This window comes from Gouania willdenowi, chromosome 2 (assembly GCF_900634775.1).
Source record: "Gouania willdenowi chromosome 2, fGouWil2.1, whole genome shotgun sequence".
In the NCBI taxonomy this organism is placed as follows: Eukaryota; Metazoa; Chordata; class Actinopteri; order Blenniiformes; family Gobiesocidae; genus Gouania; species Gouania willdenowi.
The window spans coordinates 7,917,499-7,944,212 of NC_041045.1; the positions used below are offsets into that span (position 1 = coordinate 7,917,499).

The window sequence follows — 26,714 nt, forward strand, 5'->3', positions numbered from 1 at the left end:
AGAATATGAGTATATCACATTGCACACTACTCTACTTTCCTGATTATGAAGTGCTAGGTTGGCTGTAATATTACACAATGCCCATAACACACAGATGCACATGCAGAAGTGTGGGTAAAAGTATAACGTGATGTTGCTATATATATATTTGAAAAACAATGTCAAACCTTGATTCCTGCACTCCTGCATTTCCCCACAGCATCAGGCACAGCAGCACGGGGAGGGTCAATCATGGACATGAGACCGACGAAGCAAAGCTTCTCAGTGGGGAAGTTCACCTCATCAGTGTCGAACGCAAAGCCTTCAGCAAACTGATCATCAGGCAGATTGTAATGACAGAAACCTGAAACACAGTCCATGGGAATGAGTTTCTTTGTCCAGTTGCTGCTGCAGCCGTTCATTCTTACCGAGAACTCTTTCGCCGAGGCCGCCCAGCTCCATGTACGCATTCTGGAAGGCATCCTTCATTTCATCGTCCAGAGGCTGCTCTTTGCCCTGAATCAAAATGGAGGAGCAACGGTCCAGGATCCTCTCTGGAGCTCCTTTCATCACCAGCAGGTGTTTGGACTCTTCAGGTGTGGCATTGTTGTGAATAGAAAGCTAAAAAACCCACAAACAAAGAAATTACACTTGAATCAACTAAAAGTGACGGGAAGGAGAAGCCATATTTACTGAGAAACTAGCACATCATCAGGATGCGTTTAAAAGGTCAACCCTCATATCCTTGCAGACTTTCATATTAAACACTGACATTTTACAATCCGCATACAGGAAGCTGGCATTTATAATAATTGGTGGGGCAAGGAAAAGTTCAGACCACTTTGAAAATGTTACCCCGAATAGTTTGAGGTAAAGCGAACAGATACCTGATATTTGTTGGTGGAGTTGAACGGGATCTCTGCTATTTTGGTGTTTTTGTCCCTCATTTCCTGGACCGCTCCGCAGCAGAGCTCGATGCACTTCAGGAGGGCTGATTCTGAGGCGTCACCTGCCACGTCTCGCTGGAGGAAACAATGGATAAAAGGCTCTTTAATGCAAGGTTCACACCATTATTGATCTCAATCTGAAATTCTTTTACCAGCATTTTCAAAACTCATTTAAAAAATAGAATTTTGACAAATGCAATACTTCATGGCTTTGAAAGCTTTTCTTTTCAACTAGGGTGAATCAAATACACAGAAGTGCATGAAGCTGGTGTCAAATTATGGTGCTTTACCTCTATTATTACAATAGCTAATCATTAAACAAAAGCCACATAATCATGAGAAGCTATCCCTGAAAGAAAAGTGTTCATTTCCATCTTTCGTTTCCTTATAATTACTAGCCCTGATCTGTGTTTACCCCCGCCCTCTCTTCTCCAACAGTGAAAGAATAATGAGTGACTGGTAATTAGACTGAGATGTTAACAAATGATCGACACACAAAGATGGACAAACAAGCCTGTTCACAGGTTATCAACAGTAACACGGGTGGAAAACAGAGGCTGGGCCCATAGGAAGAAAGACTTAGTGTCTGGGGGATGTGCGTTTATCTCAGTGTACACTGCGAGTGTGTGTGTGTGTGTTTTGGGAGGTGAGCTTGGGAACAATTACATAGTTACACAATGTGTGTGCAGTGCACTCCAGGGACAGTGACATTGGGCTGGAAAACAAGTCTGATGATGTGCTAGAAAGTGTAGAGAAGCAAGTACTTTGTTCTAGAACAAACCTCATAACATGGAATTTATTATAAGACAAGATTTAGATTTAAAAGTTCAGTATTATGCCATTTTTCACCATCTCCATTTGTTCTAAGAACTCCAAAAACATAGTATTTGAGTTTTATTTTCCCAACCACACCTGTTTTCTGGAGTTTTATCCCCCTGAAAAGTCCCTTTAATGACACTTCCAAAAACAGGCGGTATTTTGGGCATCATGTCTGGAGACGCTGATTCTACACCACAGCTGATCACAGTAGCGATTGTCGTTTGCTATGCACACACACTCTTGTTATTGTTTTCAGCCAAAAAAATGCACATTACAGTAAAACACATGGATTTTTAAGAGGCTATTGTGATTGAGAAACGACAAACACTCCACAGTGGGTGTTTATCACAGCAGCAGCGGAGTCAGTCAGCTGTTTCAAACAATCACCAGAGCTGCTACGTTGCTTTCTTGTCCTCTCCTCTACTGACCATAGAACTAGTCAATTTAAGGTAATAATCATTTGTTCTGTCCAACCGCTGCATCGGATTGGATCAGAAACGCGTCAGATCATCCCATAAAAGCAATACGCGGTGGTATAACGGCTACTAAAAATGGAAATGATTGTGAGCGGCCCCTCTGTGTCGCAGGGAAGCGAAGTCAACTATCAGCTGAGTCAGCTGTTTCAAACACTCACATGAGCCGCTACATCGCTTACTTGTCCTCCTCACCTTTTCTAATCACAGAAATACAGTAGTCAATTTAAGACAATAGTCCATTGTTTTGTCCGACTGCTGCGTTGCATTGGGTCACAAACACGTCAGATCTTCCCATAAAGGCAACACAAGATGGTATAACAGCTACTTAAAGTGGAACTGATTTGTGAGCGCTCTTCAGTTTTATCTATACTGAACATAAAGATTAACTGTAATATCAACCTGCTGTTGCTATAATTATTTTACCAGTGAGATAGTTTGAGAGGGAGGAAGTCACATTCTTATGTAGGGTGGGAGGATCCAGGATTGTCAGGAGGAGGAGTTTCCACATTGTGACGTCACAATGTGAGAAAAATCCAACTCGCCCGTTTGGAGCTGACTTTTTACAAAATTTGCAATAGCAAGGGAGGGAGGAAAAAACTTTTTCAATTTGAGCCCTCTGAATGAGGATAAAGGGATGTATATCACTGTAGCAAAACAATTAAAAGGTGAATTTTTCATAATACTGCCCTTTTAAATTTGAAGAACAGAGCTTTTAAAGCGTTTCAGTAAGGAGGAAGTTTTAAATGGTAAATGAACTTGATTTATACAGCGCTTTATAACCACACTGAAGCAGTCCCAAAGCGCTTTACATATCAGCTCATTCACCCAATCACTCTCACATTCACACACCAGTGGGACAGGACTGCCATGCAAGGCGCTAGTCGACCACTGGGAGCAACATAGGGTTCAGTGTCTTGCCCAAGGACACTTCGACACATACTCAGGTACTGGGATCGAACCCCCAACCTCTCGATCAGAAGACGACCCTCTACCACCTGAGCCACGGTCGCCCTTAGAGACCGTGGCTCAGAGAAAGATCTTACTTTCAGAATGGGAACGTTGGCCTGATCTGCCAGGAAGACGGCTCGGTTGCAAAGTCCGGCAACTCTGGCCAGTGCGGCCCAGGTGGGAGAGCTCCGGTCGAAGGAGGTGCCGCTTTGGTTCTCTGTGGTGTCGGCCTCGTGGATCTGGTTGTCAAACCACATGTGGGCCACGGTCATCCTGTTCTGGGTCAGGGTGCCCGTTTTGTCGGAGCAGATGGTGGAGGTGGAGCCAAGGGTCTCTACGGCTTCCAGGTTCTTCACCAGGCAGTTCTTCTTGGCCATACGTTTAGCGGTCAGTGTCAGACACACCTACGGTGGCAGAATCTATAGGTCACTCACACATTCATAGAGTCACAGTGGGTGAGACAGATGCTACTCACAGTGACTGTAGCCAGAAGACCTTCAGGCACGTTGGCGACGATGATACCAATGAGGAAGATGACGGCTTCCAGCCAGGTGTATCCAAGGATGATGGAGAGGATGAAAAAGGAAACGCCCAAGAAGACGGCCACGCCGGTGATGATGTGGATGAAGTGCTCGATCTCGATGGAAATAGGGGTGCGGCCGACCTCAAGTCCAGAGGCCAGGGTTGCGATACGGCCCATGACTGTACGGTCACCGGTGCTAATGACGATACCACGAGCGGTTCCTGCAGCAAACATTCATACAATTGATCAAACATTCCTTACACTCGAAGTACTTTCCGACCATACCTTCAACACAGTTGGTGGAGAAGAAAGCAATGTTCCTGGTCTCCAGTGGGTTGTCATTGGAGAAATCAGGGGTACGGGTCTGGGGCTCCGATTCACCAGTCAGGGAGGAGTTGTCCACCTGAGAAACAAGATGCTGACTTTTAGAGACGCAAATAGATGAGAAAACAACTTTTTTGTACTGATGTGTTGAGATTAAAGTTAAAGGCAGGAGACAATTCTCTAACCCAGAGATGGGCAACTTCTCATAGCAGGGGCCACAAAAATGTGATTGTTACAAGGGCAAAATTATTATAATATAATAGCATTACCAATAATGAGCAATCTGAGCATTAATACATTAAAGAACAACACTGTGTTTTGTGGCCATTTTGTATATTTCAATATTTTTATGGTGGTGTCTTTCTTAATTTGTGCTTGTTTTGTGTCATTTGGTGTCTTATGTCATTCCGAGTGTTTTTGGAGTAATTGTCTATTTTTGTTGACATCTTGTGTATTTTGCGAGTAATTTTAGGGATTTTTGTTATCAAATTGAGTTTTTTATTCATTTTTCTGTATTTGTTGTGGTTTTGCATATTTTTCTATCACTGTATTTTTTCATAATGTGTGTTTTCGGAGTGATTTTGTGTACTTTTTGCTTTTACATTGTGTATTTTTCTGTAATTTTGTTTATGTTTTTTTTTGCATTTACCTTGGGGGCTGTACAAAGTAACCCGAGACTGAGGGGGGCATGTATCCCCCGAGCCACCAGGTGCCCATGTCTGCTCTAACCCTTTCCTGTGTCTTTAAATGGTGTTGCCAGAAATAAACCCTTCATTTTTCCAAACATCATAAAAGATAAATGACAGATTTGGGTCAAAGAACGCCCTGTTGCCCCATAATGAGGCAACAGCTTAGTGAGGCCGAGGCAAATGAAAAGACATCAAACTGAGTCACGCAGACGACCACAGCTAAGGGTGCAGCTCACAATTGTCCATCCTCACCCAAAGTAGGTCAGATTTGTTCGGTTTTTTTTCAAGCACTGAAGTGAAATAACTGACAACTGCTTTTCCTCAGAGTTTGTACCTTGCAGCCATGAGCAGAGATGATTCTCAGATCAGCAGGAATTCGGTCTCCTCCTTTTACCTCCACTAAATCACCGACCACCACTTCTTCTGCGTTGAGGTTCTTTTTCTCTCCATCACGGACAACCAGGGCTTGCTGAGGAGTTGAGGAACAGAGTTATCAATTAATTTAGAGCAGAGGTGTCAAACTCATAAGTTCCAGGGCCAAATACGGAACAATTTGATCCGTTTTAGGCAGGAAAACAAATAACTTCAACATTAATGGGCCCAAGTTTGCACTTCCAGTTCAAAATTAGACGAAGTATGGAAGACTTGGAATATCTAAGCCAGGGGTCACCAACCAGTTAGAAAAGCACTTCATTTTCACAGTTTCACTTTAATTAGAGGGTAAGATAATAAGGAAGGCTAGCAGTAACTTAAAAAGGTAGGAAATGTTGAGGTTTCAATATGAAACTATTTATCCTCGTTCATGCAATTGTTTCATTTTGATTAGATTTTATTAAAAATCCACCTTGCTTTTTTCAAAACTATATCTAATATATAACTACCATATATACCAGTGACCTTACACCAGATCTTCAACACTTTAAAACACTTGTCACAATATTTTAGTGAAATTAAACATTTAACTTTATTGAGTACATGCTACATCTCTCATATGTATGCATGCATCTTTGAGAGTTTAAATCCTGGAGCGCCTGAGGGCCTCTCACATGGTCTATGCTGGAATACCAGGTCTCCGCGGACACCGTGTTGATGACCACTGATCTAAACAATAAGTGAAAAACACTTAAATGTTTGATTTTTTTTTTCACTTTTTGTTTAAGTGAAATTTTGTAAAATATTTGAGAATGATATTAAAAAAAAATTGAGTTCTTTCAACAAAAATGCACAACTTGGTAAGTAACAATGAATCATGTTTTTGCTGTCATTTTCACTTTCTCTTGTGGGCTGAATCAGATGCCCTGAAGGGCCGGATTTGGCCCCCTGGTCTTGAGTTGGCCACATGTGATTGAGAGGAAGAGTTTAATACATTGGAAAAGTCCATCCTCACCTGTGGGACCAGGTTCTTGAAGGAGTCCATGATCTTGGAGCTCTTGGCCTCTTGGTAGTAGGAGAAGCAACCAGTGATGATGACGACGGCGGAGAGCACGACACCCAGGTAGAGCTGTGGAAATCAAAGACGGGTCGAGGGATTTCTACAACTTCATCCCTAATATCGCTCTTAGAGTGTAAATATTCCGTTCTTACGTTATCATTAGCAGGCTCGTCCTCTAATGCAGCTTGGATTCCGTAGGCCAGGAAGCAGAGCATAGCACCCGTCCACAGAAGCATGGAGAAACCACCAAACATCTGTGGGAAACGTGGTTACTTCAGTGAAACTTCCGTCTATACAAAGAGATGTGACTGGTTTTTGTGGGTGAACGTTACCTGTTTACAGAACTTGACCCACTCTGGGGTTGTAGGAGGTGGAGTGAGAGCATTGGGCCCATCACGGGCAAGAACCTCAGCAGCCTTTGCACTGGTCAAGCCCTGAGAGGAGAAGAAAAAAATAAAAATATACAATCAAATTACGGAAAATTTGAACTGAATACATATCTAAATAAATGGCCTGGGTGATATATCGAGATTTAAGATATGTAGAGTTTTTTTATTTAGTTTTCTCTCAGTATATCTTTATTTTACAGCTTATTTTGTATTACAATACTCATTTTAGGAGTCACTACATTACTACAGAACTCACTCACACGTGCTGTCCCTTACAGGATAAAAAAGGTAGAAGTAGCAAATGTGCAGCTGTTTGTTAATAAATGTATTTTTCTTCCTCCTTTTGTGTATTTTTGTTGTTCATTTGTGTATTTTTTGTTAATTTTGGATGTCTTTCTGAGTCGTTTTGTGTATTTTTTCGTAAGTATGTAGGATTTGTGTTGTCCCATTGCGCATTTCTTCACTTTGCGTCCTTTTTTGTATTTTTGTTTTTCTTTTCTGTATTTCTCTGTTATTTTGTGTATCTTTTTCATGTCACTTTGAGCATTTACTTTTGGTTCCGCTAGTTGTGATGCACACAAGTTTTATTATTACCAATCTTAAAGCACTGTGACGTTATTTTAGCCTATGTGGCATTTTGCATGAGCAAATTTAACCCTTAGTTTGTCATTCTGGTAGAGATTTATATTGTATATCACCATTTTTAGAAAAAATATCTAAATATGAATTTGGTCCATATCGCCCAGCCTTATAAATAATAACTGTTTCCAGAATGTACACAACAACCCTGCTGCCACACATACAGTACATACCTAGGGGAGCAGAAATGGCAATAGTTGCTGAGCAACGCAGCATCAACAGAAAAACAGGAAGGCAGATGTGAAAAAAGGTTTAAAAAAAAAAAAAAAGAGATGATCACAATGAAGCCAATCAGAACAGCTGAAAGCATGAGCACGGGCTGATGGCAGGAGATGAATTATTCACTGCCTCAGCATGTGCACACACAGCTTCTCCTCCTGCTTGGAAGATGTCATTTAAGATTCTCCTTGATGTTGCACAAGAGTATTTCCTTTATTTGTAAAGAATGGAGGTGCTGCTGATCTCCAACAACGAGACTCTCCTGTAGCATGGAAGCAAACTTCACGCTTCCTCAGACACTGATTTTTGCTTTCAGCTCAATTGATAATCAGTATGAGCCACTTAATCTCTATAGCGTAGGTGCTGAGGAATCTTTGGGATTTCAAAATAAAGTACCACTTATTCTCATGTCGGCGATCGAGCAACACTCCGCCTCCATATGTGGCGCATCCTTCACAATACAGTGAGTATTGACATAGTTGACCCAAAGAAGAAAAAAATGGTTACTAACGTACTACTCATCCTAAGTTTGATGCCAAAATTAATATGTAGAGCGTTAGATAGTATGCAGAAAAAAAATTAAAAGTACGCAAGAAATACCCAGATGTATACTATATCGAGACATTTCTTAAGTGGGCACACAAGTCATACTCAACCGTCCCATGATGCATTGCGAACGGAACATAAAATGGTCCTGGGATCAGCTTCAAGCTAAAAGTCAAACATCCCCTCTTCAAAATAAAAGCATCTCTTGTCTTCCATTAATTTCTTGACGCTTATGCCAGTAGCACAATGGCGGACAATATGAAATCTCCAAAATGTTGGAATAAAATGCGTATACGTGAGTTTTATTAATGAAATGAGCACATGTTGATATTCTACTCGGTCACTTTCTCGCTTAAAATGTTTTCAGAACTTGAACGGAGATATTTAGCCTCTGTGCTTCAGGCTTTTGTTGTTGTAGGTCCAAAAGCATATTGGGGAACGCTCATCATACTTACAGTATATGATAGACGGTAGATACTCACTGAGTTTGTAGTGCATAGTACGGAGTGTGCCATTTCCAACACAGACCCTGTCTTTCCAATGCTGAGCGTTGAACAGTTTTTTCTTAAAGGGGACATATCATGGTTTTAAATCCTTCCTTTTTACATATAAATCATACAGTTGTGGTCTATAAAAAGCGTAACTGCAATGCTTGGGTCTGAATTCCTCATTATTATGGCTCCACAGGCCCCTTTTCTACCCCTTTTCTGATGTGCTTCTGAGAGCAACTCGTTTTGGTGTGGTCTCTTTAAATTCAAATGAGACACTTCATACCCCGCCCCCTCTCCAGGTTCAACTCCACCCTGCTCGGCCATTTTTGTAGTTTGATAGAAGAGATACGGCTATGTAGCGGCGCATAAACTTTTTATTCAGAGGTTATTTACAAAATGTCAACAACGGAAGACTTGTCCATCCAGCCTTACATGTTTGAGCCAGAGTCTGACCCAGCGGAGCGAGATGAAAATGAAGATGATGAACCTGCAGAACCCTAACAAGTGAGCTAACACAAGCACCGAGCTAACACTAGCGCCAAGCTAACGTCACGAAATGCATTTTAATACAGTCTTGTCGGAGAAAAAAACCGCAAAATGAAATGACTAATGAAAACTTTAGACTTAAATTAAATCACGTAGGCCATATCATCAAGGATCTAAAACGAGCACACAGCGCTAACATATGAAGACGGTGCAACTGCTAATGCTAACAAAACAATGACAGGGACGTCTTATCACACTTTTTAGCGTTATTTACAGCTTACCGAAGTGCTCTGTTCGTCGTCTCCAAAGATAGAAGGAATTGAACCCTCAATCAGACAAAGTCTTTCGGCAAATCCTTCTTTATACTGGCGGAGGTTGATGAAGCAGTCATCCTTGAAGTGCTGCGCGCACACAAAAATGACCTTACCCACAGATGTGGGTACATTTCCATAAAAAATAAAACTCAACCAGGCACTTCAAAAAGGTTCTGATGCCGGGAGACGAGAAGTGTGTGGGTTACTACATCCAACAACCGAACATTTTGATTTCTCCTCGCTTAACTTTGGCATCCTTGAGCTTGGACTACAAAATCGCAGCGAGAAATAAAAATGGCGGATTTCTCGAAGTGTTGGGCCTGGAGTCGATGTTCTAATTTGGCAGTTCCGCTGCAAATACTGTGACGTAATAGTTCAAAAATAGAGAATAGAAAAATCTAATCAGATTGAAAAATATGACATTTAGCATGATATGTTCCCTTTAAATCTCTTTCTTCTTCTTCTTCACAGGAGAAGTAGTGCATTCGCAGAACGCTAACGTATCAACATGCACTACTCGCTTGATTGTCAATTGCATTATCTGGGTGTGTTCATCAAGGTAAGGACTGTCCAATTTCAGCCAAGCAAACCCGTTTACACGAATTAAAAATCTAGTTAGTATCATATTATGCAACTTATTTGGGTTTCTCCGTAGAGAGGAGCCTAAGCACGGAAACCACAGAAAAATAAAAAAACAAAACAGAAACAAAAAAACAGAAAAATGAAAAAGGCTAAGGTAAAATTTGGAGAATTAATAAATTTAGATCTAAAGATATTTTGACAAAATGATCCAACTTTTATTTTAAACCATTTTCCAGAATTAATTCAGTGACACTTCACCATATTCCCATTCAATCCAAAAAGTCTCCATTTAATCTTCACAGAGAGGAGAGCGTTCACCAGCTGACCACTCCCTGAGCCCCATATCTCACCCCTCAGGACGTGCCAGAAGATTACTCTCCCCTCTTAAGATAATCGTTTTTTCTAATTCATCAAAACCCCGTGAATCATTCATCCGCTGAATGTCACCGTTGGTCCACGGCTGATATTTGATTTCCATCTAATCTCCATGACAAATGTGGACACTTCAGAAATTACATTAAAGGCTTCGAGGTAAGAGCGTTAGTGACTCTCTGCCACACGTTCTTGATCAGAAGGGGCTAGGTTTTACTCGAAACACACATCACACATCCTTCCTTAACTCACGTACATTGGTGAGGTCTGTGCCGTATTTGCGATTCAGCTCATCCAGGGTCAGCTTGTGGTCATCCTGTGGAGACAGAGAGAAAAACGCATCAGTGCGCTATACGCCAAAGGCCATTGGCATTCACAGGGTGTTGCTAGCTGACCTTTCCTTTCAACAATGACTCAACCAAAGAACGACTCGTCAAAGTAAGAAGGATGAGAAATATTTTGGCTAAAAATTTAACTCAAATCACAATGACAAGTGAAAAAAAAGTACCGATACTTCTGAAAGAGAAAAGACAGTTCCAGAGACGAAGCCACTCACCATGTCCACTTCCTTTTTCAGCTCATCCATGTCCTTCTCTTTCTTCTTACCCTTGGCCTTCTTCTTGCCGCCCTGCTCCGAGGTAGCCGCCAGTTCATACTGCTCACGTCCTTCCTGGAAAAACATCGGATCAGGAAAAGAAAAGCTTGTAAGAAGACATACCACACATTCAGATGGCTAGGTCAGGAAATGAGATCCTAGACAATTTTAAGATTTTCACAAACATTTCAAATATTATCTTAAGTTGTACAGGATATCTAAACTTTGCACAGAAAGGTTAAAAGTTTTGAAAAATGTAGGATGATTTCAAATCATCAGATATTAAGGCCTAACGTTTTACAGAACCAATAAGCAACAAGAGTTGAAATATTGAATATCATGTCAAATGTAGAAACAAAGCCTCACATCTATCTACATAGTCGGGTCAAAAAAATGTTTGTCAAAAATCCCCTAGACCAGAGGTTCTCAACCTTGTGGTGAAGACCCCATTTGGGTCACATTTTTTTTTTAACCATTTGAGCCCATTTTCACTTATTTTTACCCATTTTCTGCCACTAAACTAAACTTTTTTGCCACTTCTAGATCAAATTTCAATGCCATTTTTGGCACATAGACCCTTTTCCACCTAATGTCACATATGTTGACCCATCATTGTCACCTTTGTTCCTACTTTTAAGCCAATATTGACACTTTGAACCTATTTCACCACCTTTTCCACCATTTTTGGTCACTTCCAACCAATTTTATTTCTGATTAAAACAAAGATTTACATCTTTAAGATCACTATATATTATGGCACAAATAACAAACCTCCTGGATAACAGTGGATATTATTCAGGTGAATAAATAAATGTGGTTATGACAGATTCATAGAACAATGGACCATGATTTTGCTGATTTTATGGATGGGCCACGAAAAGCTCTCACCTTTATTTTGGGGGTCACGGGCTGAAAAGGTTGAGAACCACTGATCTAGACTATGCCTAAAATGTGTACAACAAGTAAAAATCTTTGTATATTTCACAAAAAAAATGAATTTTGTAAAGAAAGTTGAATCTTAAGTCACGTATTTCAAAGTTCACTTGAAATGATGTGAATAACCAAAGCCGAAACATAACAAATGTCCAGACGTGTTGCTTGTTTAAAGTTGAGAGCATCATCAAAGGGTCAAATACAAACTCATACTGACGTTTAAACTTCATCCTAGTGGAAAATATCAAATCTAACAAAAACACGCTGCCCCTGGACCCATGAATGTGTCAAATAAAAGGCACCGAATGAAAAGTTTGGTTCTGTTTTAGCATAGAAAGCTGTCGGTTAGCCCTTTAAAACCCTTTAGGTAGCAGCCTGGTAGACGAATGGCATTCGGATGCTGTGTGTGCAGGAGGCATTGTGTGGTTTTTTGGGTCAGGAGACAAATTAGACACTATTTCTCTTGTTCAAATGCTTTTTTCCGCATCATAGTGTCAGTGCGGCAGACTCTAGCCTCTCAGTGCACCAACAGCCCTTCCTCACGTCAACAAAACCTCTTTAAACAATGATCCAGGCAGCAGTTGTTCAACAACAGTGATAAGAAGTATATCATTAAATGCAGCACATGTGCTTAATTAAGTATAATATCTAGATATGAAGACCTGCAGCTTGTACAAAGACTAAACCAGCAGACATCTTAATGGGAGCGGCACGTGTCAGCTGTAAGCAGTGCTTTTTTTCTCTGCAGAAGCACATCCCCTCTTATCATCAGCTGCAGCTACAGAGGATGGAGCTCAGATCTTGTGTCGTCTATGGATGTGTGAGACACGGGTGACAGGGAGAGGGAGATCAACCAACGTTTGCACACAATCATATGTCAGAGTTAAGGATTTCAGCACCAATACACCAATCCTCTTATTGTGAAAGGGTTGAGGCTAAAGCCAACAGACAAAAGAGCTGCTTTCTACTCATCAACCAACATCCCCATGGGACTGTTTAGTCTAGCAGCTTTTCTTTCAATGTGACCAGATACCAACACCTAATTATAGAGGTGTAGTTTGATTTTTATAGGAGTAATTGACAAGTCAAAACCAACATTACATCTGCAACAGACATGTCTAATAGCTCTGCTATTTGTAGAATTTATGTAATGCATATTTTTTGAATACATACTATAAGTGTAAAGTGACATTTTATTTACAGATTGCTTGACCTTGTGTCAAACTCAAGGCCCGGTGGCCAAATCCAGCTCTTTAAAACATTGAGGGAAAGTAAAAATGCAATAAAAAAAAACTTTTCATGGGAATTATTTATTGTAATCAAGCAGAAATTGGGAGTAATTTAAAATCACTGCCTGTATCATATCCAAACATAAATATTGGCATCTATGCAAAATCATACACTTTAAAAACCATAACATGAGAACAGATTTATTTGGAAGTAGAACTTTACAATTATTTAAGTGGAATTTCATTGAATTTGTCCCACATTCAATGAAACTCTACAATATTAGCAGGGGTTGGCAGTTTCCCATTCTAGTATAATAACATGATGAAAGTCATTTTTTACTCAAAATGTGAAACAAAAAAACCCTAATTTTTCCAAAATCCTGCTGAATTCTCAAATTATTTGACAAGATTTCCCCAAATTAAATAAATATAGTCACTACAAGTCACCTCATGGAAATGCCAAGTAGCACTAATGTTGACATTGTTCCATTCTCCACTTGAGATCAAACTTATCTGTATTTGGCTCCTGAAATAAGTTAAATTTAAGGGGTAAGGGGTAAAAAAAAGATAATCTTTAAAAATATTGTGTGCATTTATTAAATATTTGAGAACATTCTCTGGATACCAGGTTCACACAGACATCAAGGTATCTCCTCAGGGGTGAAAAGAAGCCAATGACCACGTGAATCAGTGTGACATTTCCAAACATTCCTTTAGTTCCAACACTGGTACAAACAAACATTTGGACAATAAAAAGACCAACAAGAACCACATTTAAAAAATGGAAACTCACTACACACGCTAGCGTTAGCTTGCTAAGCCGCGCCACGTTGGCTAACATCAGGTAAAGCATGCGGGTGATTGTTTTACATCTGTTGCTTTATTTATAACACATGTAAATGATATATATCAAATTCATTCAAAACGCGTGCCACTATTAGGTATTACGTCACTAAAAAACAAATGAAAAAATGAATAGTGTTTGGTAGTCGACTAAAATGCAACATCTTAAATACGTAATCCCCACTTTTACCTAATAATCCAGATTTTAGGAACCAAACATGCGCAAGTGCGTCCTTAAACAAACTGTTAAAGTCTTTGTGGAAGTATTAGATACAGTAATGATTGTACTTCTCACTAAAACAAGATTCCGAACGGGATTACCACATGTACCAAAGGTGCATTACCCTCCAGGTGAAAAACTTATCGGTAAATACAGAGAAAGTAAAGTCTTTCAGGTGGGCAAAAGGAGAAGAAAAGGCTAGAAGCTAACATTGATTAGCGGTTAAGGCTCCTCAATAATTCAAGTGAGTACAAGTATTAGTGGTGTTAGCAGCGAGAGATGCCAAGTGAATGCTAATCTGCAGGGCCAGTTGAAAAGTCAGGACTAAAGACTGTTTGGGACACAACAATGACCAAAAATGGACATCCTGCACATGGCTCAAATCATGGAAATATAATTGTTTTCTGTTTTGTTTTTTAAAGTTTGTCCGCTAAAATGTCCCGCAAATTAAGTCCAAATTTGTCAATTATGGTATCAAAAAGTTCAGAATTTAAAAATGTATTTAAATATGGCAACCGAAACCTGGTTAGACAAAAAGGCTAAAAACCAATTGGACAATTGGAATGGTAAATTATTCCACTAAGGAAGTATTAGAGCAAGAAAAACAGGAATCACTTCTAATACCAAGACATCGATGAAAAGTCACGTATTCAACAAGTTCCATTAATTAAAGACAACAGATGGAAAATGAAGCAAAAAGAATGAGAAAACGTTGGTCCCTTCAAAATAAAAGCTGATAATGTCTTAGGTTGTGCTCAGAAGCCAAATCAATAATCCTTTCAGAATTAGAGCAGATTCTGTGAAGCTTGCAGATGGCTCCTTCAAAATAAAAGCCAACTTTGTGCAGAATTCTCTACAGTATTTTCTTCAGGAAAGGAAAATGTTCTGGTGTAGTTTCTCTACTGCTCTGGTCTTGGTCATTTCCCTGGGAATCTGGAGAGCACAGTGTGTGATCCTTGCACATGTTGTTGTTTTTGTTCAAGCTCACTGGCCGGCCAAGCTGGGAAAACATCAAGTGTGGCTCTGGATCACTGCAGGAAGATCTTATGAGGGCCTCCAGGGGCCATCTGGCACTGGGCACAAACAAGCCGAGAACTCAACCACACTTAGATCTCTACATCTGCTTCGTTTACCTTATAAAGTACATGGGCGGGGATTTATTGCCACTCTACAGGGCACATAGTCCCAGAAATCACCTACTTGATGTTTAGCGAAGCATTGCACCCTCAATCACCTCTGATTTAAATCCAACAGATCCAATAGAGCTCCAAGTTCTCCCAAATAATACACTGGGATTTCTCCATTTGCACTAAAAAGCATTTAGGATGTAAATATTTCATAAAGTTCAAGAGTCGCAACATCAAAGAACACATGTATACCAAATTAAAAGGCTGTTTATTTTGGGTCCTATGTGTGTTTTAGGTGTGATTTTCAGTATAAGAGAAAACTTCTACTCTTCTTTTTTTTGGTGGATTGATGAAGATTTGCAGACTTATTTCAAAGCATATTTTTATTCAATCTAAAATGCACATTGTCACATTTTTCCCTCTGCTACACTGTTATTTATTTCATACTGTGTTTACCTCTGAGCACATAAAGCCTCTTAGTCCTGTTCCTTTGATCTGCTGCTTGTATTTTTAGCACAAGTAGATATTTGTTTCTTAGACAGTTCACTACACACATCAACTAAACACTGGAGAAAACTACCTGGGGTTTTCTTGAGTACTTGACGAGGTTGCAACAACCGATTTTTGTGGTTTTTCCAATGCGTAGCTATGGATTTTTACACTGTTAAAAAAAAAAAAAAAAAACACAAAACGACTTCATTCTTTGACTAAAATACAAGACAACAATCAATCAACAACACTACTACCTCATAACCAAAGTATTTTGTGCGCCCCCCAAGATAAATGCAAAAAACATAATCCAAAACACACAGAATGACGGACAAATCCACAAAGGGAAAGAAAAAATACATTAAATGACCACAAAACACACATTTTGACATATATACAAAACGACAACAAAAATACAGACAAATGACTCCCAAAAACACCAAAAATGGCTCGCAAAACACAAGACAACAAAATTACTCAAAAACACACACCGACAACAAAAACACAGCATTATAGAACAATGTACAAAACCACAACAAAAATACAGACAAATGACTCCAAAAAACACAATGTGACAACAACAATGCACAAAATACATCCCAAAACACACAAGACAATGTCAAAAAAAAGAGACAAATACACAAAATGACAACCAACAAAACACAAAGTATTTTAAATACTCACAAATGTCGATTAAAAAACATTTTAAAAAAAATAAAATAAAAAAATTTGTGGTCCCTAATGTGATTAAAGTTGCCCATCTCTGGGATAAAAAGTTCTTTGGAGATTTCATAGTATAAATTATCTGCTTCAGAGGTTGGAAACGCGTATAAAAGATGGAGAACAATGAGTACACACTGATGGTCAATCCAATGAATAAATGAATGGCTTTTGTTTTCAGAAACAACAGTGAGGGATGTTGGAAGACGACCAAGCATTAATCAATGCAAATGGTTTAATAATGCGCCTCACGTACTCTGCCAGTTGAATGGCTACAGTAGTAAATAAAGGAGCAACAGTGCGACGGCCATTTGACGTGACAGCCGCAGAATGTGGAATAAATAACGCTAGGAAGGGTCAAGAGAAAGGAGACCGTAATGGAACCAAGAACTGAGCCCAACTTCAGCCCGTGACGCTCTTTAAAGTAAGAACCAATTCTCCCAACAGCTCACAAAGAACATCCTGTTGAAGATCTTAAAATACACACACACACATTTTATAGAGGCCGTCCTTCCTGCTTTAACAGATACACAAGCTGCTCATTCAACTGTGCACACAGTCTTGGGACTTTGCCCAGTTGCTAGCAGCAACTATTACCACATTGTGATATGGAAATAGGGTGGAGTCACGTGATCCACGGCCTCCTCTTCAAGATCCCTCTCTCCTCCCTCCCGCCTCCATCCCTCATCCAGGATCCGCCCACTTCCTCTAACCAGTCCTCGTTTCTCTTCTTCGCTGAAAGGAACAAGTTTGGTAACAGGCTTGTGTTTAACACACTCCGCACGTTCTGTGCTACATTCACCGTTTTCCAACAGGAACAAAAGTGAATGAATAAATGAATGAGGCTCCTTGTTGGGAACTTGGAGGATACCTCTTAACTGCCAGGCTGACGCACACAACACTGCTGGCAAGAAACAACCTGCAGCCTTTAAAACACTTTGACATCCTCTTTTGTCCTAACGGCCATTGGCTAAACCCTTGGAACTGATTCCCAACGCTAAAAAGTGCGACATCCAAAGTTTCATATTATGGAAATGGGGAAAATACAGGAAAAACACATACTAAAGGTTTAAGGTTACTACAGGCACCTTTTAAGGCATTGATTTTCATGAAAAGTTAAACATATTGTTGTGTTGCAGTCTTTTTATTATCATTTTCTGCTCTGTATCACTTTGAAATAGTTTAAAATGTAAAGTGCAATACAAATAAAAATGTATTACTATTTATTATTGTTGCCGTTTTCTGTGTTTTGGGGTCATTTTATGAAGTTTGGTTGTTTTTGGAAACTGTTCGGTCATTTTCTGTGTTTTTGGAATCATTTATTTATCATTTCCTTTAATGTATTTTTATGTTATTTTGTCGGTTTTTGGAGTCATTTTCACCATTTACTTTGGGGGTCACACAAAATGAGTTCAAGGGCCGTGTGTGGCCCCCAGGCCCTCAGTTGCCCAGGTCTGCTTTAAAGTCTCCGGTTTTCGGCGTTCATGGAAAACAGGCAAAAATGCAAACACTATAAATGTTTGGATTATTTTTTAAACAAAATATCCAACATGGAATAGACCCTCACATGCATGTTTTGGGAGAATTTCGTTAACCTACACACAGTTTTTAGCCGTAAACATGTGAGTAAAGAGACGCAAATGTCTACGCATAACAAATAAAGTCCAATCTCCAGCAAAAACCTTGCGCAACGTCTTGTGCTACATAATCAGGCGTGATTTCAGCGAGTTCTTGTTTCGTTGCTTCATGTTTGGCACGATTTCAGGGAGTTTAAAGCCAGCAATGACAGCTAATTAGGGAAAGCGGATGAAATGGAAATTATCCATTTCTATTGATGATCATACGTCAGATCGAGCCGCTAGGTCATACATGTCTCATGTAGAACATGTCGGTATTTCTCTAAGCTAAACGTGGCATCACTTCCCAATGAACACAGGTCGTGGAACGTGATCCGTCACATATTTCCAAAGAAAATCACGCTCTTGACTGTAAAAGTCACCATTTTGCTTTGGGATTCAGGTTGCTTTAGCTAAAAGATGACAAAAACAAAAGAAGTGGAACGACAGAGCGAGGGAGGAAGCAAATGAGGCCAAGGGAGATGGAAAGAGCAAGAGATAGCCTGAGAAACAACGAGCACACAAATGAGACAACAGCAGCGGCACCGGGGGGGGGAATTACAGATGCCAAAAAAGAGACGGCGTGTGTGAAAAGGAAGAGGAGAGAGAGAGGGAGGACACGGCGTTGGGAAACAGACGAGGGGCCACGTGTGACAAAAGCGTTGCTTAATACATGATGACTGCTGAGCGGAAGGAATGTTAAATCCTCCAAAAGGGAGAGAGACAGAGAGACAGCGAGAGAGAGAGAGAGAGAGAGAGGAATCACCGGAACAAACGCAGTGAACAAGGAGCAAGCGGAGTGTGAGGAATGGATGTGAGGCTCAGCCTTAAAAAGGCAACAGGCTGACCAAACAGATCGCTCCAGTCTAACTTCAATCTGATGGAACGTCAGACACATTTTATCTCACTGGCTCCTGATTATTACACCAATGTGTGTGTGTGTGTGTGTGTGTGTGTGTGTGTGTGTGTGTGTGTGTGTGTGTGTGTGTGTGATGAAGAGTCACACTTTTTCCGTTTCGTCATCTTTCCCGTTTACATGACTTCACTGGCTGTTCAACTTCATAAAATCAAATTGTACAATTCATCACTGTAACCTGACAGCATTGATTATTGCGTATATATATATATATATATATATATATATATATATATATATATATATATATATATATATATATATATATATATATATATATAGTGCTGGGCGATATATCGAATATACTCGATATATCGCAGCTTGTAGTCTGTGCGGTGTTGAAAATGACCATACCGTTAAACTCGCGGACTTTTTTTTTTTTTTTAAATATCTTAGTGGCATTATGCACAAAAGGTGCACTTAAATTTAGTGTTGTTTTGAAATGTCATCTTAATGACAACATGCACAAAAGGGCACTATTTGTTTTAAAATATTGTAGTGGCATTATGTACAAAAAGTGCACTTTAATTTTGTGTTTTGAAATGCCATGTGAGTTGCATCCTGCACTAATGTCTTGTTTTCAAATGTCTCTGTGACAATTTTGCACAGAACGTGCACTTTCTGTTGACAATTTTATGTTTGAGCCACTCACTGTTTAATAAATACAGTTATGTCAACTTTGACTTAGTTGTGATATCCCCTTTTTTGCATGAAAGTTTAAAATTGGCATATATTAATGCAGTATGATCAAGAATGTTTTAATGTAGACATATAGAATCGTCATACTGGTGTGATTTTGTGCATCAAAGTGTTAATTCAAGGGTAATGCAAAATATCGAGATATATATCGTGTATCGTGACATGGCCTAAAAATATCGCGGTATTTATAAAAGGCCATATCGCCCAGCCCTATATATATATATCTATTATATTATCACATTTGTATTATTTTTTTATACTGAAATGCAGAGGTCGTCAACTTTAATCGCATATTTTTATAGTGATTTTGTGTTTGTTTTTCTGTCATTCTGTGTATGTTTGTTGTTGTCTTGCTCGTTATGAGGCATTGTGTGCATATCAGTGGTCCTTTTTTGTAATTTTCCAGTAAAATACATGTTTTTTGGAGTCATATTGTGCATTTGTGATGTCATTTTGCGTTTCTTAGAGTAATTTTTATGCATTTCTGTTGTCGTCTTGCTTGTTTGTGAGTAGTATGGGGTTGCAAAGCCAATTTTTTGTGTTTTTATTGTCTTTTTGCGTACCTTTTTTGTCATTTTCTGTAGTTTTATATATTTTCTGAGTAAATTTGTGTATTACTGTTGTCGTTTTTTTCATTTTTGTTGTTTTTTTCCCCAGTTTTTATGTTTTCTCTTGTATTTTATTGCAATATTGTAATTCTTTGTATTTTAAATGTATTTTTACATTTATTTTGTTTATTTTTCTGTCATTTCATTTGTTTACTTTGTGAGCTGCATAAAATTAGACCAAGGGCCGCATGTGGCCCCTGGGCACTAGTTGCCTATGTCTGCTGTAAAGCATGCGCTTGTATTTAATCCTTACTTATTTAACAGTCTTTGACTTAATTATGTATGTTTTTCTTTGCCTTTCTTTGTTAAGTGTTTATTTATTCCCTCTGGGATAAACAAAATATTTCCTATTCTGAAACGGCACCAAACATTCATTTCACATTGATTGTAAACACACTTCAGATGACGCTCTGGATTAATTTTCAGTCACAGGATAACATGATCACCACTCCATCCATTACACGCAGGGCACGATATTATGTCACACTTTCTAGATGTTCAACTACCCATTTTCTGCTTTAAAAAAAAAATGTGTTAATGTGTGATATTATCCCAAAACATGAACGTGAGTAGGGCTGCGCAATATATCGAGTTTCCTATTTATAGATCTTATAGAAAATTACAATATCGCATATAATATATTGATATTTTTATAGCTAATTTTGTATCAAAATACTTGTCCCTGCTTTCACTACTTGTCAGAACAGCATGAAAAGCACATATAGATGATTGCTGACTTTCTCCTAAACGAGCCACACTACAGAACTCACTCACACGTGCTGTCCGCTATACCGAGAAAAAGCAAAAAAATAGCACATATTGTGTTAATGTTTGTAAATAAATGTGCCTACCCAGCCCTACACGCGAGACATTTGTGTCGAGTTTTCCCGATTCACAATCATGAGAAAGACATTTTAAAAATGTTTGTCTGTTTTCCTCAATCATGGAAAATCAAAGGCCCCATGCCGGAGGTTTCCAACCTTTTTCAGTTCGTGATCCAATTTTGATATCGCAAATGTCCGTCAAACTGAAAGACTTTTTCTAGAATTAGTTTTAGATCATGTTTATTAAAGTGCACCACCTCAGATATTTCTATACTGCATTTTATTTGAACCAGATTTTTCTGTTTGGATTGTTAAGAACTCATGTGAAAATGTCAAAAACTAAATAAAAAATGACAGCTTTTATGAGATCAGGTGATAAAATATGCATTGGGCTGCATCCTGCCTGGCTTTACGTGCAAACCGTCCAAAATTAAAAACATGCAGAGTGAAGCCAAGTTGTCCAATGCGGTAACTGACACCCCCACCTCCCTCTGGAGATATCGATGGGGGGGCTCTCGACCCTGTGCAGAAACAGTGGAGAGCGATGTCGGACCCTGGAATACCTTCACTCCCTCCCCTCCCCGACTCAACCAAACAAGTTCTCATCCTTCCTCGTCTCACCAGGAGATGATCTCCTCTAGGTCTGCCTGTTTGTTGGAGGAGGGTGGGGAGGAAGGTGGAGGGCAGTGGGATGGGGGCAGGGCATGGCTTTCATCACACTGAGAAAGAGGAGGAGAAGAAGAAAAACAACGGCAGCGAAGATTTTTTCACAATCGAGTGAGTCGGAGAGAAAAAAGGGACCAAATGAGGAATGATGGGAGTTTGTGCTGTGCAGGATTGTTGGGCGTGGCCAGGAAAACATGGTCTGAATTTAAAGATGTCATCTTTTTTAAACCTGTACACTAGTATCCACTGAAATATTCACACATGGAAACAACGCAGTGCAGGAAGGATGTTTTCAGTAGGATTAGAAAGGGAACCATCAGCCTAAATGCTGCACAAGTCAAAGTCAAAACTGAGGTTTTGTTTATTCAATCAAGGTATTATATATTATTATTAATTATTATTATTATTATATATCAATCAGGAATTTTTTTTTTCAAAGACTTTCTGAAAAACCTTGTTTGAAAGAAGAAAAACCTCAATTTTTAAATAAAAATTTCTTGAAAAACTTTGTTTGAATGACGAAAACCTCCATTTTTTTTTAATAAAAAATTCCTGAAAAACCTTGTTTGAGTGAACAAAACCTCAATTTTTTTCAATAAAAAATTTCTGAAAAACCTTCTTTGAATGACGAAAACCTCCATTTTTTTAAAATAAAAAATTCTTGAAAAACCTTGACTAAACAAATTTTTTTTAAAAAAAAAAAGTCCTGAAAAACCTTGTTTGAATGAACCAAACGTCAATTTTGAATGAAAAAAAAAAAATTCTGAAAAACTTGTTTGAATGAACAAAACCTCAACTTATACTATTTCAAAAAAAAATCATTCAAAATGAATCTCGCTGGAAAGTAAAAGTTCTTCTTCGGTGATGAATGTATACTAAGTTACTCCCAGTAACGGGTCACCGTTACCCCACAACTCCCAGTTTAAGACAAATGCAAACGACGCTTTACTTACATTTCCCGAAAGTTTGACAGAAAACATCGCGTTACGTAACGAGAACCGTTAGAAAAGCATCTCATCTCCACGAGCCTCGCGGACAAAAAGGACAACACGGAAGACATTTAGGGGGAGACACGCGCCGCTTGTCTTATCTTTTTAAAGCTCACGTGTTGAGCCTCACACACACCAGCTGTGTAACATCTAATCAAACACACACACAAACGACACAAAATCACTCACTCCTCTTCCCATGGCTCCGAGGACGTAGACTTCAGTCTTCTAAAAAAAAAAAAAAATGTCAAAAACTCTTCTTTAAAAATACGTACAATCAAAAATAAAACTCCTGTTTGTGCTCTTTTCTCTTTTTTTTTTTTTTTTTTGTAAATTTTTGTAATACTTCTCCCTCAACACGTGTCACTCCTCCTGAACACACATCGAGCTCTCAGGCTGTGCCGCGCGCACACACGGATACTTATAGACGGCGTTTCTTCCATTGTGACGTCGAGGCACGTTGTCATGGTTACTCCACGAAAAGGGGCGTGGCATCCTCATTTTTCCCCTCTCGCTCTTATTTGGATCTTGAAGTGATTCTCAATAAAGCAGAGGTGTACTCACGTGACTGTAAATGAGATGCTTTAATGGATACTTGTACTTTTTTTGAGTCAATTTCCAAATCAGTAATTAAATTAAATTAAATTAAATTAAATTAAATTAAATTAAATTAAATTAAATTAATTACATTTTTAAAAACAGGAGCAAGTGGGTTTGAAAATGGATGGATGGATGGATTGCATTTCTACATCCAACCTTTACTTATTAGTAAATGCGGCAAATTTAGCATTTTTTTAATTATTATTTTGAAGTGAATTCATTGGTGTTATTTTATTTATCAACGTGGAGGGGTGAAAGTAACTAGTAGTAACTTTTACTTTGAGTACTATTTAATTGAGCTACTTTTGACTTGTATTTCAGTATTTTATGTATGACTTACTTGTACTGTACGTGCACTTGAGCTCAAAAACGCTCAAAATTACAGGAAAAATACACACATTTAACAGAAAAATATACGTACAAAACAACATCAGAAATACACAAAATGACAACAAAAAAATCTAAAATGAGAGGGGAAAAAAATCACAAATTGACTCTAAACACACAAATACGTATAACAGAATATATACAACGACAAAAAAATAAACACAAATGTACAAAGGAACAACAGAAACACATAAAATGAGAAGAGGAAAAACAATGAAATGGGAGAAAAGTTCACAAATTGACTCCAAACACAGACAAATATAACAGAAAAATGTACAAGACAACATCAGAAAAATCTAAAATGAGAGGGAAAAAAAATCACAAAATGACTCCAAACACACACAAAATGACAACAAAATACGCAAATATAGCATAAAAATGTAAAAAAAAAAAACTACAATACAAATACGCAAAATGACTCAAAACACGCACACACGCAACAAAAATACACAAATATGGCAGAAAAACACATAAATTCAAGAAAATTATACAAAATGACTCCAAATACTCACAAAACAATAATAAAAAAAAACATTGGTCATTATTCTAACTGCTGACATAAATGTTGATCACATGGCCCTCGGATCGCACGATCACAGTTTTTGTTTTGTTTTTTCTTTCTTTCTTTATAACTTGGTGAAAATATTATACAACATAAATGTACAGGTACATTTAGGCCATTGAAAAGAACTTCAATTTTTCTGTATTTTTCCAAACAACAACAGATTCCACACACACACACACTGTGATTAATCAGCACCTCTCCTCGTCTCAGCTGGGTTCATACACACCTTAGGTTGCCTTGCTGCGTTGACAAGGTTGTTTGCAGGTTGATTGTAGGTGACAACTTTTGATGTAAATTCTGCAGCTGCACGTGCAGAAATAAATGCATCTGTGCATGTAATTTTACTGCTTTAACCCTCCTATTATCCTTAAATATTACTAACACATTTCACCCTTATAATAATAATTTTCAGAAAATGTATCTTGAAAAGTTTTCATGTGGTTTGGGAAAATAAAACTAGTTTTACAACAGCTAAAACAGCTTGGGGTCAAATTGACCCCGGAGGAACACCAATCCTGCATTGGTGTTCCATACATTGAAAAAAATCAGGATAATTTTATGCAATTGTACCCATCACATTAGGAAAAATTACTTTTGAATGATAAACATTGAACAGGGTCAAATTGACCTCAAGGGATAAAAGAAGTGTCAGGGCGACGCCGAAAAACTAGTCCATGCTTTTGTTACCTCTAGACTGGATTATTGTAACTCTCTTTTAGCAGGCTGCCCGAGCAAGTCGCTAAAGACACTTCAGCTGGTTCAAAATGCTGCAGCACGTGTACTGACTAAAACTAGGAGAAGAGATCACATTACTCCTGTATTAGCCTCTCTGCATTGGCTTCCCATAAAATATAGAATAGAATTCAAGATTCTTCTTCTCACTTATAAAGCCCTAAATGGACAGGCACCAGTCTATCTCAAGAAGCATGTAGTGCCATACAATCCCCCCAGAACACTACGCTCTCAAAATGCTGGACTACTCGTTGTTCCATTCATCTCTAAAAGTAGTATAGGAGGAAGAGCTTTCAGTTATCAGGCCCCACTTCTCTGGAACCATCTACCAACCACGGTTCGGGGGGCAGACACCCTCTCTACCTTTAAGGTTAGGCTCAAAACATTCCTCTTTGATAAAGCTTTTAGTTAGGAACCAGCTCATAGCTCATAATTAAGATGCAATAGGCATAGACTGCCGGGGGGGGGGGGGGGTCTGGCATGCTCGGTTGGAGAGAGGTTGGAGAGGGCGTTAAGAGAGAGGTCATTTAGGTTAGAGAGGGACCGGAGAGGGTCCCATTCCTCTCTCTAACACTCCCTCTATGTCTGCTTCTTCCCTTGTGTGTTTGCTCCTGTACTCCTTCTGGCTTTTGTCTTGCAGGTCCGTGGGATCCTCAGTGTGGAGTTACAGAGTCTCAACAACTCTGTCTCCACCCTTTCCTCTGCACACACCCAACACAGCATAACGTGGATGGCTGTTCATCATAGGAATGGGATCCACACAAGGTTCCTGCTGCTTAACAGAAGGTTTTCCTTGCCGCCATGATGAATTCATGTTGGGTGTGGGATACATATGTATGTGTATATACGTATATATGCATATGTGTGTATCCATAAAATGAAGAGTCCGTCCTTAAGACTGCTCTACTGTAAAGTGCCTTGAGATACCATTGGTTATGATTTGGCGCTATACAAATAAAGATTGATTGATTGATTGATAAAGATTGATTGAAGTGTTAATTTAAGTGTTAAAGCCATGATGTTTGTAAAAAAAGAAAAAAAAAGTCAAAAGGTGTGTATGGGCTCAATTCATCTATGTGAATATAAATAATAAAATAAATAGGTTTGAATAAGTTATAAAATACATTGATTTTATTGTATTTTTTTAGGTAATTTTTCAGGCTCTTCTATTTTATTCTATTAATTTATATAATATTCTTGTGTTTGAGGTTAAAAATGTATGTAATCCATTGGTTTTATTACTTCTGAAAAACATGTAATAAAAGTAGGTACGTTTTGGGCCGATATCGGATCAGATTGACATGTGTTCAAAAAAAAAAAAAGATAAATTAATTCACATTTAAAAGCTTTGTCCTGATGGTGGCGCTAGAGAACAGGTCAAGGTTTTATTATCAAGGGGTTATTTATGTATTCAACATGTTAAAAAAGTATCACTGGGGTCAGATTGACCCCAAGGGTAAAATGTGGGTCAAAGGAGGGTCAAATAAACTCCTTCATCCTTAGTGATTCATCAAAATCCCTCTGTCATTGAAGAAGAAGAAGAAGAAGAAGAAGAAGAAGAAGAAGAAGAAGAAGAAGAAGAAGAAGAAGAAGAAGAAGAAGAAGAAGAAGAAGAAGAAGAAGAAGAAGAAGAAGAAGAAGAAGAAGAAGAAGAAGAAGAAGAAGAAGAAGAAGAAGAAGAAGAAGAAGAAGAAGAAGAAGAAGAAGAAGAAGAGTCAACAAATGAAGAACTATCAAAAATCCAGATATGGTTAGATGTAAATAAACTAGCCCTAAACGTC

The 26,714-nt window shown here is 38.6% G+C and overlaps 1 protein-coding gene across 3 annotated transcripts in view; it reads right to left on the reverse strand.

Annotated features, from left to right (window-relative positions):
- Positions 1 to 26,714, reverse strand: part of LOC114477187 (sodium/potassium-transporting ATPase subunit alpha-1) — a 36,513-nt gene that overhangs the window by 8,814 nt on the left and 985 nt on the right. The window contains exons 1-13 of one of the 3 annotated variants that reach the window (XM_028469371.1): positions 22,839 to 23,046; positions 10,732 to 10,845; positions 10,432 to 10,491; positions 6,470 to 6,571; positions 6,290 to 6,391; positions 6,093 to 6,206; positions 5,040 to 5,174; positions 3,978 to 4,095; positions 3,645 to 3,913; positions 3,265 to 3,573; positions 867 to 1,001; positions 408 to 600; positions 168 to 343 (exon numbers count right to left, since the gene is read on the reverse strand). In XM_028469371.1, the coding sequence (XP_028325172.1) occupies positions 168 to 343; positions 408 to 600; positions 867 to 1,001; positions 3,265 to 3,573; positions 3,645 to 3,913; positions 3,978 to 4,095; positions 5,040 to 5,174; positions 6,093 to 6,206; positions 6,290 to 6,391; positions 6,470 to 6,571; positions 10,432 to 10,491; positions 10,732 to 10,845; positions 22,839 to 22,850 (1,839 nt within the window). In that variant the 5' untranslated portion in view covers positions 22,851 to 23,046. Of the gene's footprint in view, positions 1 to 167; positions 344 to 407; positions 601 to 866; positions 1,002 to 3,264; positions 3,574 to 3,644; positions 3,914 to 3,977; positions 4,096 to 5,039; positions 5,175 to 6,092; positions 6,207 to 6,289; positions 6,392 to 6,469; positions 6,572 to 10,431; positions 10,492 to 10,731; positions 10,846 to 22,613; positions 22,741 to 22,838; positions 23,047 to 26,714 lie in introns of those variants that run through there. The other 2 variants (XM_028469361.1, XM_028469379.1) reach the window with 2 other exon arrangements.